Source organism: Trachemys scripta, chromosome 1, assembly GCF_013100865.1.
Source record: "Trachemys scripta elegans isolate TJP31775 chromosome 1, CAS_Tse_1.0, whole genome shotgun sequence".
Lineage (NCBI taxonomy): Eukaryota > Metazoa > Chordata > Testudines > Emydidae > Trachemys > Trachemys scripta.
In genome coordinates, this window is record NC_048298.1 from 108,127,448 (window position 1) to 108,140,276 (window position 12,829).

At 44.6% G+C, this 12,829-nt stretch overlaps 1 protein-coding gene across 1 annotated transcript in view; it reads right to left on the reverse strand.

Annotated features, from left to right (window-relative positions):
* Window positions 1-12,829, reverse strand: part of CACNA2D4 (calcium voltage-gated channel auxiliary subunit alpha2delta 4) — a 155,081-nt gene that overhangs the window by 122,218 nt on the left and 20,034 nt on the right. The window contains exons 5-10 of the mRNA XM_034758909.1: window positions 11,680-11,842; window positions 9,253-9,384; window positions 7,367-7,427; window positions 6,415-6,565; window positions 4,790-4,864; window positions 3,633-3,722 (exon numbers count right to left, since the gene is read on the reverse strand). Coding sequence (XP_034614800.1) covers window positions 3,633-3,722; window positions 4,790-4,864; window positions 6,415-6,565; window positions 7,367-7,427; window positions 9,253-9,384; window positions 11,680-11,842 — 672 coding nt within the window. The remainder of the gene's footprint in view (window positions 1-3,632; window positions 3,723-4,789; window positions 4,865-6,414; window positions 6,566-7,366; window positions 7,428-9,252; window positions 9,385-11,679; window positions 11,843-12,829) is intronic.

Here is a 12,829-nt window from a genome sequence, read left to right on the forward strand (position 1 = left end):
TCCCAGCTAGGAAGGTATACCCCAGGGACAGATCAACTCAATATGAATTAACAATGTGAGACTGTTGAAAGAAAGGTAACTGCTCTCTTGGGATGTGTTAAAAGGAGTATTATGTGTCAAACATGCAAGGTAATTATTCTGCTCTGTTTGGCACTTGGTAGGCCTTAACTAGAACACTTCTTCCAGTTTAGAGCACCATGTTTCATAGAAGACAGACTAACTGGAGGCAGTTCAGAAGAGAGCAACAGACAGGATAAAAAGTTTGGAAAAATAAGTCCTGTATGGAAAGATTAAGAGAATGGGGCAAGGCAACCCCACTGAAGAGAACAGAAGGCTGAGGAGAGACAAGATAAATGTTTACTCACAGGTAAGCAATACTATCTGGCACTTACATAGCACCTTACATGCCAGGATTTCAAAACACTTGATAAATGTTAATTAAGTAAGCCTCACATCACCCCTGTGAGGCAAATTAATATTATTGTACCCAATTTATATATGGGTAAATCAAAGCAGGGAGCGTTCAAATGATATGTCCAAGGTTACACAGAGTCAGTGAAAGTGCTAGGAATAGAACCAAGGAGACCTGACACCCAGCTACCCTTTTCTACTCGCTAGACCTGCAGTTCTCAAATGTTAGCAACGAGGACCCCCATTTTGATTTAAAAATTTTTGCGGCCCCCCCAAGCTCTCCCACTCCACCCCCACCCTGCCTCTTTCTGCCCCTTCCCCCAAGTGCACCACATCCCTGCTCCTCCCCCTCCCTCCCAGCGCCTCCTGCAGCCCGGCCTGCAGGAGGCGCTAGGAGGGAGGGGGAGGAGTTGAGGTAGGGAGGGGAAGGAGTTGATCAGTGGGGCCCGCAGACCCCCTGGAGTACCCTCGCGGATCCCCAGGGGTCTGCAGACCCCAGTTTGAAAAACACTGCACTAGACCATTCTTTTTCAAGGGATCAGTTATTCTCAGTCAGCAAGAAGTAATGGCCAAGGCTGTCATAAGTGACTAGCCTCAATTTCTGGGTGCTCAATGTGAGACACTTTAAAGGGGTCCGATTTTCAGAGGCTAGGGTCTCACCAAAAATTGAGGCTACCATAAATCACCAGCCAGTTTTGAAAATCTTGGCCCAGAAGCTTAGGACACAGTTGGAATTACAATTTAAATACCACCAAAAGCTCTATGGACCAGATTCTGGGTCTTTCTTCAGCCCCTTTGTGTCACTCGGGCAGTACAAGGCTGTCAAGCTGATGTAACTGACTTCTTGAGGATTCCCCCTGAAGAGAGGACATCCCAGAAAGGTGTAGAGCTGCTAACTGTTCTCCTGAAGCTGTTCTACGCTCTTCCAAAGTAGCCCTTAGCTGCCCCAGATTTGTGGGAATATAAAGAAGGCGAAATACCACCTTTTCTCCAACCCCAGACTCCTCGTCCATCATTGAGTGGATCTCTAGTGAGCCGGAAAACCTGGGCCTATAATTCTAAAAACAATTGTGCTAAGGAGCAAAACCACCCTTGGCAATTTGTAATCATTATCATTATAGATAATCAGGGCTACACTAGACACTTGGAGCCAGATACTCTGCTGTTGTGAATCAGTAATTTCAATACACTAATTTACTCCAGCAGAGGATCTGACTGGTTTTAGTGAGGAGTAATTTTGTCACCATACACAGGGATGTACTAGATAAGTGACCATTAAAGATGTATTCCAAATGAATGATTTTAGCATTAAATCACGACTGCTTCCCTCATCCTTTAGATCATCCTCTTCCCATAAAGCATCACCTTGTAATTGCCGATATCTCATTATCAGCATCAGAATGACAACACCAGATTACCATTTTCACACATCAGCTCCAATCACAATTAGTGCTAATACCACCACCCTATCATCTCAGCTCCTGCCATTACCCACAATACCATCCCTGGGCAGAATTCTGATCACACTTTCACTATAGAGTAAATCAGGAACAGCTCCACTATAGCCAATTGTGCAAAACTGGTGTGAGTGGAAAATCAGGCCAAATATGTCAACACCTCTAGCACATGGTACAGCTAACCTCACCACCATATTTACTATCAATAACACCATCTTGTTAGCATCAAGGGTGTCAGTGTCCTTAGTAGTACTCTAGGGCTGCAGGTGCACTTAGGAGAGTGGGTTACACTGGGACTTGGTACTCTTTTTTTTTTTATATTCTTCAGCAATCGTTAAGGAACAAAGCTGAGTCATGCTTTTGTGTGACGACTATTGAGGTCCCAATTGCTCACATAACATAATAACTCTTGCATGACTGTCTTGGGCATAGTAGGTGATTGGAACACCTTGGATGACTGTCACTGTTTTATTTTACATATGGTATTTTCTATATGAATCACTGTGTTGATCCTTGGGAAATTAAACACAAAAATAAACCGAGAAGTAAAAACAATCTAATACCTTAATCATAATGACATTTACCGTTGCTCACTAATACCCTTCATTATCAGAATGATTGCTATCATCTTGTCATTTATATTATCATCTCTGCAGTGACATTTTATGTCACTACAACCAGCATCATCATATCACCAGTATCATTATATTTGCTAGCAACACTACCAGCTCACAGCTATTGAAATCACAATCACTACTAGCTTCTTCAGCGTATCCCTCAGTATCACAATCAGCACTGTGAGCTTCTATATGCTGTTTGATACTGTCATGGACTCAAGAGCATGACAGGCCTGATTGGAAGCATGCTCTCAAGGGTGTAACTCCACTGACTTCAGGAGAGTTACTCCTAATTAACACTGGTGTACATGAGATCTGAACTCAGTCCTATTAGTTTCCCAGACAATATGAGATGTGATAGGAGGAGAGAATAAGGATGAGATTTTCAACAACACTTAGTGTTGGCCTAACTCTGCTCCCATTTAAGTCACAGAGATTTTTACCCAAGTAACTGAATTTGGCCCAGTGAATACAGTCGGTTTAATTATGTTATTTTAAGCCTTTTTGTTAAAAAGCTGTCTCCGTCCCCCCTTTTAGAGTGGTAGCTGTGTTAGTCTGTATCAGTCTGCCCCCCTCTTCCTTCTCCTGTCACTTAGCTAGCAGTCAATCAATCATTCATTTTCAGGCACTGATGAATTGGCACAGCACTGAAATATGAAGTAATAAGCTCTGATTAAACAGAATGAATTTAACATCAGCACTGAGGGACATAATTATGAACGATTCAAGGCACTGATCTATGGGGTCACTTTTCCCTGGGGAAAGGTGACTATTTACAGCAACTGGCTCTATGCCACGTCAGCTACCCACTTTCCTTTGGCATGGCAATGCCCCCTTTATTACTAGCCTCATCGGGAGCCATAACGGGTTTGAGCATTTTAAATAAATTAATAAACAAACAGCTCCCTAAAGTCAGAGTGCCCAAGTTCATCATCATCACCATCACCATCCATGTCACAATCACAGCCAAGATGCTCATCAGCAACTTTTGGCCCTGTCAGAAAACGTTCATTTCACTGCACTAGGAGAATTCCCCCTGACATGATGCCAGCTGTACAGTGCCATGAGACACGCGGAAGAAGGGGGAGTGGGGAAGCAGGGAGAAGTGAGCATGCTCTTTAACACCCTTGACACAAAATGCTCTTACCTCCCTCAGGATTTTGAAGGATTCCAGCACGGCTTTATTGACGGTCCCCACTCCTTTTGCCTGCAGCTCATCCACCAACTGCTTAAAGTGCTAGCATGAAGTGAGAAACACATGGCAGATATGAGATGCGGACAGAAGGAAGGCAGAATTCTCAGGACAGGGGAGAGAAGGGTGACACAGGGCCAAAGAAACCCTGTATTTCAGGACACATGACTACTCTAGATGGCTGGGCAAGCTTCCACTATAGCGTCTACAGATGTGAAAGTCAATAGGCTACTCCAATAACAGTTCTATCATGGGGCACCCACGTTCACATATGTGCTGTACTATAAGCTGCTGCACAGCACGTTCATAAATAACTGCCAGAAATAGCAGCGCCTCTCTTTGGAGATTTGTCCTTTGCTGAGGGTGAAACACAGGGGAGTTTGGTAAGAAATGTGGAGAGAAACATTCTGATAATGTTAACTGTGGACTATGGGGACAAGGTGAGTATGAGCCACCTCCACAAGATTGAGAGCGAGAGAAACAAGGGAGATATAATCAGAACTAAAAATACACCCCAGCCAGGAGGGAGGTGCATCTTACAGCAGTCAGATGCACAATGACCACCTTAGGGCTACAGCTGCTCATCACTCCCAGATTAGAAAAGCAGCTATCAGCAAAGCACACTGAAAAAGTGCCCTACGAAAGGGGGAACCTGGACTGCAGCGTTCATTGGTGACCAGACATTTACTGGGAAAGGGCTGAATTCCCACTTTTCTGAGGGCCAAGGATGTGGATGGAAGGTCTGAGCTTTTAGAAATGGCACACGGAGTGCTCTTGAGAGTTATGTGCTTTTGTTCCTTGTGATAGGACAGGAAAGATTGACTGGTATGCTCTGGCTAGTTTGTGCTGCTCCAGAGACACAAATCAGCTGTAAACTTGGTTTAACCAGCCAGCTTCACTGAGTTTACAGCCGCTTTGCATATCCAGTGAGATGCAGAGCAGATAGTGTGTCACCGTGAATCTGGCTCTAGGTCTCAGAAATAAAAATCCACATGTTTTTGGGACATCAGTTGCTTCCTGTCCTTGGAGTTTCCCACCAAAGCATCACAGTCCCACTAACTCAACTACAATAAGAGCGCTGTCCCAACAACACCTCTGAGTCTGGCACTCACCTCTCTGTTATCTCTGTCTGCTTGGACCAGGATGCCCTTGAAACAGGGTTCAACATAATGAACATAATCATTGTACTGAAAAGAGAGAAGTAAAAGAATAGGGTTAGCGATAAAAGGAATCTCTTGAAAGTAAGATTCGTAAGAGGACATTTATAGGGATAAAAACAGCATCTAAAAATTTTACAGTTACACTGTTTTATTTTGCTCTTTATTTAGAATTTTATTGTGCCAATTTTGTGCTCTAGACACATTACACTTTTTAAAATCCTGCCTTTTAAAATAATACATTAAATAAATTGTAGCATATTGGCAGATTAAATCCAGGCACACCCATAGGTGCAGGGTTAATGCTATTTTATTAACAGAGTTCCAGCAGTCTTCTCCACACTCTAGTATCTGTGCAAAAGACTAATTTACGTTAGCACTTAAATTCTCAGATTACAATACACAAGGGGACATATATTATATACATCTCTTTAAAAAACTAACAAATAAAACCCTCCCAGCTTAGTATGATTTCCCTCTGTTCCTGAATCAACACTGCTCACTTCTCCATCTATCCATCCAGGTACTTATATGGCTCCCATCAATGGAATAGTTTAGCAACCGAAACAGATAACAATGAACTCTCACTTCCTTCCCTACCAGCAGGGGACAAGCTTAGGGATTTTGGTGTTGTGTTCCCATAAATCTATAAGAATGAGGGTATAATTATGGGAAATCCTGGGCAAAGAGCTGGGGTTTGTATTTAGCTCTGAAAGGGAAGAGGTTTGCAATCACTCTCTTTTTCTTTGGCATTGAGTTCCATAGTCTTGATCCTGTGCAAGTTCTGTCTTCTGTGGTCAGGAGCCACCCCTGTACTGGTCAACTGTCTTATTGTTCCAATGGTGTCACAGGAAGTCATGGTCACATAGAGGGAGAAATTCCATGGAAAACTTTGAAAATCAGGACCTTGACCTTTTCCTGGACTCTGTTCTATGGGAAGTCAGTGCAGAGACTGATGTATCATGGTAATCCCAGCCAGGACATAAACAAGTTAATATCACTACTCTTCAGAAAAGTGCTCTCTTTCTTGACCACAAGTAGTCAGGATTTTGCTTATACATCTCACGCGAAAGATAGCAGCTTCAGCAGCACAATGCCTCCTAGCACCAGGCTGGAGTGTTACTGACTCAGAGGGATGACAGCCATAAATCAAAATAGCACCATCACTTCCTGAAGCACCAAGTGTCCCCATCCCAGTACTGACTCCGTCCCTCTGAGTTTAGTCTGTGAAATAGGAAAGAGTCACAGACCAAGATGATATAGTTGCAGACTGAGTTCTTGTATCATTACTAAAGTTTTGTTTCAATAAGAAAAGGAATAAAATTAGGAAAAGGAACAAACAAGCTTTTAATGTCAATCACAGGGTGAATAAGGAATTAGCATCTACCCTGCTGGTCACTCAAAGTACTTGCAACTGACTTGTCATAACTGATTTGTTTTTGTTTCCCATTCCCATCGAACTCTAGAGCTAAGTGCTGTAGTGATATTACTGCTATCCCTGCATGGTTGGCTAGTGGAGCTGAAAGACAGGCATGATTGACAGGGTGAGTTGTTTTATATTTAGACTGGGATACACTTACTGCAATAATATTGACGAAATCATTTTCCCCCAAAGTGTCCAAAATGGTGATGATGGTGTATTTGGCAATGGTCATCAGCAGACCCTTCATGCTCCCACTGATGTCCACCACGATTATAATGTCCTTGGGCGAGGTGGCTGCCTGGATGTACCTTTATAGGATTGGGAGAGAAGAGAAGCTGGTACAACATAAGCACCGGGGAAGGCAGAATTCTGGGCATACCATTGGCCATATCAGGTCCTTGATTCTAGACCCACTATAACATGCATGTCTGGAGCAGCAGCCTGGCAGTGGCAGACTTGGGAATGTACCCTTTATCCCATGCTGGATGTACCACTCATATAAATATGACGAGGCTGTCCTGCTGTTTAACAGTAGTGCTCTGCTGGACCTGGGTTCTTGTTTACAGGACTGGCAAAGGCTGGGAGTGCTGCAGAGGTGATATGCTCAGACCTAGCTGGCAGAGGGAACTTGATGTTATTTAACAGTGATCCCTGCTACTGAGGTGACTGATTCAGAGAGTGGAATTGATGGACTCTGAACAGTCCCATCCCATTGTTCTGCAGTCTCATAAAGTGGAGGGGATAAAGAAGGGTGTCACTGACAGTGATTCCGTATGAGATGTTAGACCCCAAGATGGAGGGAGGGGTGTTGGAAGGGGATGGACAACACTCTCTAATCCAGTATGCTACAATGTGATTGCTTAAACACTAGTTTATCACTAGCTTATCTCTTTCTCCCAGGAGCAGTGTGCAACAGAGGCTCTGATTAGACTCCCCACTGCAGACAGTGGACTGTGACGTCTGTGCACTCACCATTCAGGTCTCTGTAACCCACACTAGGAAGGGGAGGGGGAACAAAAATCAGGACAAGGGTCAATCAAAGTTCCAAAAGAAGAGGAGAAAAAGGGGGCGAGAGAGAAAGAAAAAGATGGTGGGGCCTAATCTCTCACCAGCCTCGATTCCTGCAGTCGAAGGAGATGACTCCATTCTCATCTGGCATCCACTTTATCCCTGAACAGAGCAGCAAAAGGAGGACTCAGTGGCTTAATCACTCAGGAAAACAGGCCTTGGCTCCCCACCCCTGCAGGCACCAGACCTTCAATTATGCTTAGCTCTGAGACCTCACTATTTTAGTTCACAAGGTCACGTGACCCCCACAACCAACAGCAGAGCTCCAACAGTTATAGCAGCAGGCACGCTGGATAAATACACACAAAGCTTTCCTAGCTTTAATTTCTGGCCTTCACACAGTCCCTTGAATGTGTTGATTAATTTTTTATGCAAAATGTCACTGGGCTGTGCCTGGTGCTCTCAGGAACGTTGAAAAATTGGGGAGGGAATGCATTTACTTTCATCTTTATACCATTTGTACACAGCTTTCTCCAATATCTGCAGTGCTGCTGACTCTGTGAGGTGATTTTGGCTGAGGTTGAAGCCAGTTTGACGATGACGTGAGAAGCTCCAGTCTCTAGTGAATTTGAGGCCTCTGATTGGCTGCCTGCCCTATGTGCCTGCCTCCTGGGGCTGAGCAACCAACTAGAGTTGCTAAAGGAAGAGCTCTTCCCTCCTCCCCCTCTCATCAGCAGCCCAACCATTCTCATAAGAGGGGATTGGGAGCTAAACTCCCCCCCGTCAGCCTGGAAGTGGGAGAGAGGACACTGCTGCAGTCTCCACCCCGCAGGCCTGGGAGAGAGGATGAAGAATCCCACAAGGAGCAGAGCAGGGCTGGACCAGGGCAGAATTAATTGCTGGTCAGATGTAGGAGTGTAAGCTCCTGCCCCTTACCCAATACATATGGGAGAGTGGGCAACACTGATTGTCACACACACACACACACACACACAGGTGATGGGCAGGGGGAGTTCAAAACAATCAGAAGACAGACCAAAACCAAAATATAAACTTTTTGGGGAAAAAACAGATTTTTGGGGGGCCAATCTCATGATTTTTGGGGGGGGTCTGACTGATATTTGATCTCTTGAGGTTGGCAATATTGTATCTTTTTTCTTACAGAATGGTTGAGAACCTTAAAAAGTAGAAGGAGAGACAGGTGTGTGGCCCAGATTGAGCACTAAAGGCTTTGCCACGGCTTTCTCAGGGCAGATGGCACTACAGCAGGCAGTCAGCCTGAAGCTCATAAAGGCAAGCAGAATACCTCCTAGTGTCACAAGTGCAACACACTGGTTGTGTTGTCCCCCCTGTATGGTAGCTAGTGGCTAGAGCAGGGGTAGGCAACCTATGGCACTTGTGCCAAAGGCGGCACGCGAGCTGATTTTCAGTGGCACTCACACTGCCTGGGTCCTGGCCACTGGTCCAGGGAGCTCTGCATTTTAATTTAATTTTAAATTAAGCTTCTTAAACGTTTTTTAAAATGTTATTTACTTTACATACAACAATAGTTTAGTTATATATTATAGACTTATAGAAAGAGACCTTCTAAAAAGGTTAATGTATTACTGGCATGCAGAACCTTAAATCTGAGTGAATAAATGAAGACTTGGCACACCACTTCTGAAAGGTTGCTGACCCCTGGGCTAGAGAATGAGAGTCTTCTATTGCCACCAGTGTTACTCTTTTACAGGAATGTGCCTTTGGTGCACACCATCCCAGTTCAATCAGCTCAGGCAACCTGTGGTTGGTGGTTATTTCCAAGAGGTCTCCCTTTTGGGGAATCTAACCCCAGCCCCCTATGTAATCCATACTTACTATTCTACAATGGAAGGCAGTGATCCACCTATCCCTAGGCTTCCCAGAATAGGTTCTGTATCAATGTGTTCCCTTCCCTGGTGTGTTTCATGTTTTAGAGAAAGGGCTAGGAATGTCTGAGCCTCTTTACCTGGGTAAAGTCTGAAGAATCCTGTGGAGCTGCCAAAGTACTGCCAGGTCAGTGTTGGGTCTCTTTGGAAATTGTCCACAAAAATAGGATTCAAGGCTTCTGACATGTAAACTCCATTCAATATGCCAGGGTCTGTGGGGAAAGGCGGTGCCAGGAAACATAGGGAGAGGGGAAGGAATGGTGCAACAGGGGGGAAAAAAAGCACAGTATAGAGGAGAGTGGTGGGAACAAAGAGAAAGACCTAGACAGCGTGGAGCCTGTACATACAATGATTCTTCATGGTCTGAACACAATTACAACATGTATTCCTCACTACTGTCACTCCCTTCATGATGACAAATATTGTACTGAAACTGGCTTTAAAACAAACATTGCAAGAGGAATTGTCTTCACCGTTCAAGCAAATCCTGGAATGTAAGTCACCACTAGCAATCACAAGTTAAAACTCTGCTTGGTCACACATCATCTCCCTTCCTCTTCTGGGGTTTATCTACCTTGGGTGATTTACATCAAGTTAGAACAGGATCCCAAGGGGTTATGGTAATTAACTCAAGGTTAAATACAATGTAGCGCTCAGTATAAACAGGGATTGTTGTGTTATATCATCATACCAGCTGGCTGTGGTAGCCCAACCAGCTGAAACAATGTTAAACATGACAGTCCCTGGTTACAGTGAGTGTTTAACATTGTGCGCTGGTTATCAGGACTCCTCCAGTTATGTTCTAACATGATGCAATTACCAAGTGTAGACAAGACCTTAGATTTAAAACCCTCCATCTTTCTCCTATTACTCTCTTTTTTGATATCCCTCCTCTGGTTTTCTTCATTCCATTCCTCTGTCTCTGCTTCTCCCCCAAGGCCTGATCTCTGATCCCGGACCCCCGATCTCACTTACACCTGTGTAAATCTGAAGATTTACATAAGACATCTGAGGCTGACATGAGACAGCTTGTAGTGGTATCTACTCCAGCACCAGAGAGGGTAAAATGGAGCAGCAGCAACAGGACACGAGAGGCTTTGATCAAAACCCTCTTTCTGCAATAAAACCCTCTCAAGCTTTTGAACTTTGTGGTGGTGTATATAATTTCTAAATCTAACAGTATAACAAATAATGATAGCGAAGCTTTAAAAGGGAATCACTGTAGGCCAAATAAATCAGGGGACTCACGAGTGTTTGTAAGTGAAGGGCTAGAGCAGTGACACTCAGACCTCAGTGGTTCAGGCGCCAAATTAGCGACCAACATTACGCAAAAGAGCCACAGTGGTGTGAATTCATTGTTTCATTTAATATATATTATTCTCACAGCAAAATGACTGAACAAGTATTCACAAAAAGAACAGGCAGAAATTTGTTAGTTTCTAAGGTGCCACAAGAACTCCTGTTCTTTTTGCGGATACAGACTAACACGGCTGCTACTCTGAAACCTGAACAAGTATTATTATTTTACCAACTACAATTGGTTAGTAACAGAGTAAAAGCTTCATGACTGGTTAATAATTAAATCACACACTGTTTTAATATCATGTGCTGCAAAGAGCCGCAGGCGACGCATTAAAGAGCCACTTGCAGCTCCCAAGTCTCAGTCTGAGTATCACTTGGCTGCTTGCAAGATGATAGATGACCTGGTTTAAGTAGCTGAAGTCCTGTGGTTTTAGAGGCTAAGCAGGGCTGAATATGGTCAGTAGTTGGATTGGAGACCTCCCAGGGAACGGGTGTTTATGGAACACATGTATCTTTTGTGCCCTAGATTATAGTCCCTAGGGCTGTCAGCTCAGCATGAAATTCATTTAAAATGTTTAGGAGAAAAAAACCTCTCTCTTTGCATTGGCCCTGGAATGATGTAATCACTAAGGATATAATCACCAGCACCTGCCTCTGTTTGTACCTGTAGCTTCATTGAGCTCACATACAGACAGTCATAGGAGATGAGCCCAACCTAAGACAGAAGTAAGGGAGCATTTCCTGCCAAAATGTACACAAGGAGAAGGATTGATAGTCTGGCAGGCACAGAGCCAGTGGCTGGAGGCAGCCTGATATGTCAATAGAATTGGGCAGCAACTTTAGGACAATTGTGGTCAAGAACCTCAGCCTGTAAGGACTATGCAGCCCCATGTTTCAGCAGCTTGCCCACCAATTCCAATAGAGATAGGCCAGCTCCTGATTTAAGGCCAGATTGTGACTGGCAGATGTGTGGATTCACAAGGAGGGGAGGACAGTAACCAAGCACAATTGCAATGATGCTGCTGCAGTAGGCACGAGGCCTCCCAGAGCTCCTCACTGCCACCAGAAGGACAGTGCCTTAAAGTCACAGTACAACCTTTATTCTCTATCTTTCACTTCCTGCCCTCCTATTTGTGTTGTTATTCCACTGTAGTTTCCAGGTTCCCCTCACTGGGTTGTGAAGTCAGAGGTAAGAGCCCGATTACCTTTGTTGTAGACATTGGTTGGGAGTTGCACATCGCTGTACGTTGTGTTCACCAGCAGATTATTGAAATGCTCATTTGGTTCCAGAATGAATTCGTCTCCAAGCTCCACATAATTATCATTCTCATCCTTCTCGTTAATCAGGAGAGAGTTGTAGTAATCAAACTGTTGATGAGGAGCAATGAGACAGAGGAAAGGGGAAAGACATCAAGAGAGTTTATTATCGGTACTGCCAGAAAAAAAATAATCCTTCCCTGCTTTTCCTCGCTGCCTCCCTCCCTCTGGAGCCCTTCCCCACTGCCAGAATCCTTCCCTGCAGTGGGGAAAGGCTCCAGCAGCAGGGAGCTTGCAGAGCCTTTCCCCACTGCCTCCCTGCTGCCAGAGATTTTCCCCACTGCTGTAGCCTTTTCCTGCAGCTAAAAACAGCAGTGCATATGGGAAGGCACAGCTTGGGCAAGTAGAGAGCCATGTACTTGGGTACATGCCCATACCTTTCACGCATATCTGTACGCCTTGTCTAAGCCATACCTGACCATCTACACTGCTACTTAAACCCATGCTAGGGGGACTACCTGAGAACATACGCTACACTCCACTGAAAGAAGCATGCAGTGTAGATGTAGCCTCGATCTTTAATCCTTCACCCCACCCTCTTTGACAGCTGTGTTCAGGTAGCTCCGGTAGAACTGATAATGGCCAAGTCATCACTCTTACCTGGTAGTCATAGAATCATAGAATATCAGGGTTGGAAGGGACCTCAGGAGGTCATCTAGTCCAACCCCCTGCTCAAAGCAGGATAAATCCCCAGACAGATTTTTGCCCCAGATCCCTAAATGGCTCCCTCAAGGATTGAACTCACAACCCTGAGTTTAGCAGGCCAATGCTCAAAACACTGCCAGTCTGTGATCAGATCAACTCACCAGCCCCACCAGCTTTTTGCAGCCAAATGACAAGAAGTGAGGTTTACAATGGAATATACCAATCCAAGAGGAAGTGGAGAGTTTCCACTTACCCATCATTCGGAGTCCCTGTTATTCCCCCTGTTAAAACTCCACTTCCTCTCCTACTGATCACAAAGCACCCCTTTCTCCCAGGATGGCACAGCACACAGGAGATCTTCCTTTGGAGATCACCTTTAAGGGCATCCCATGA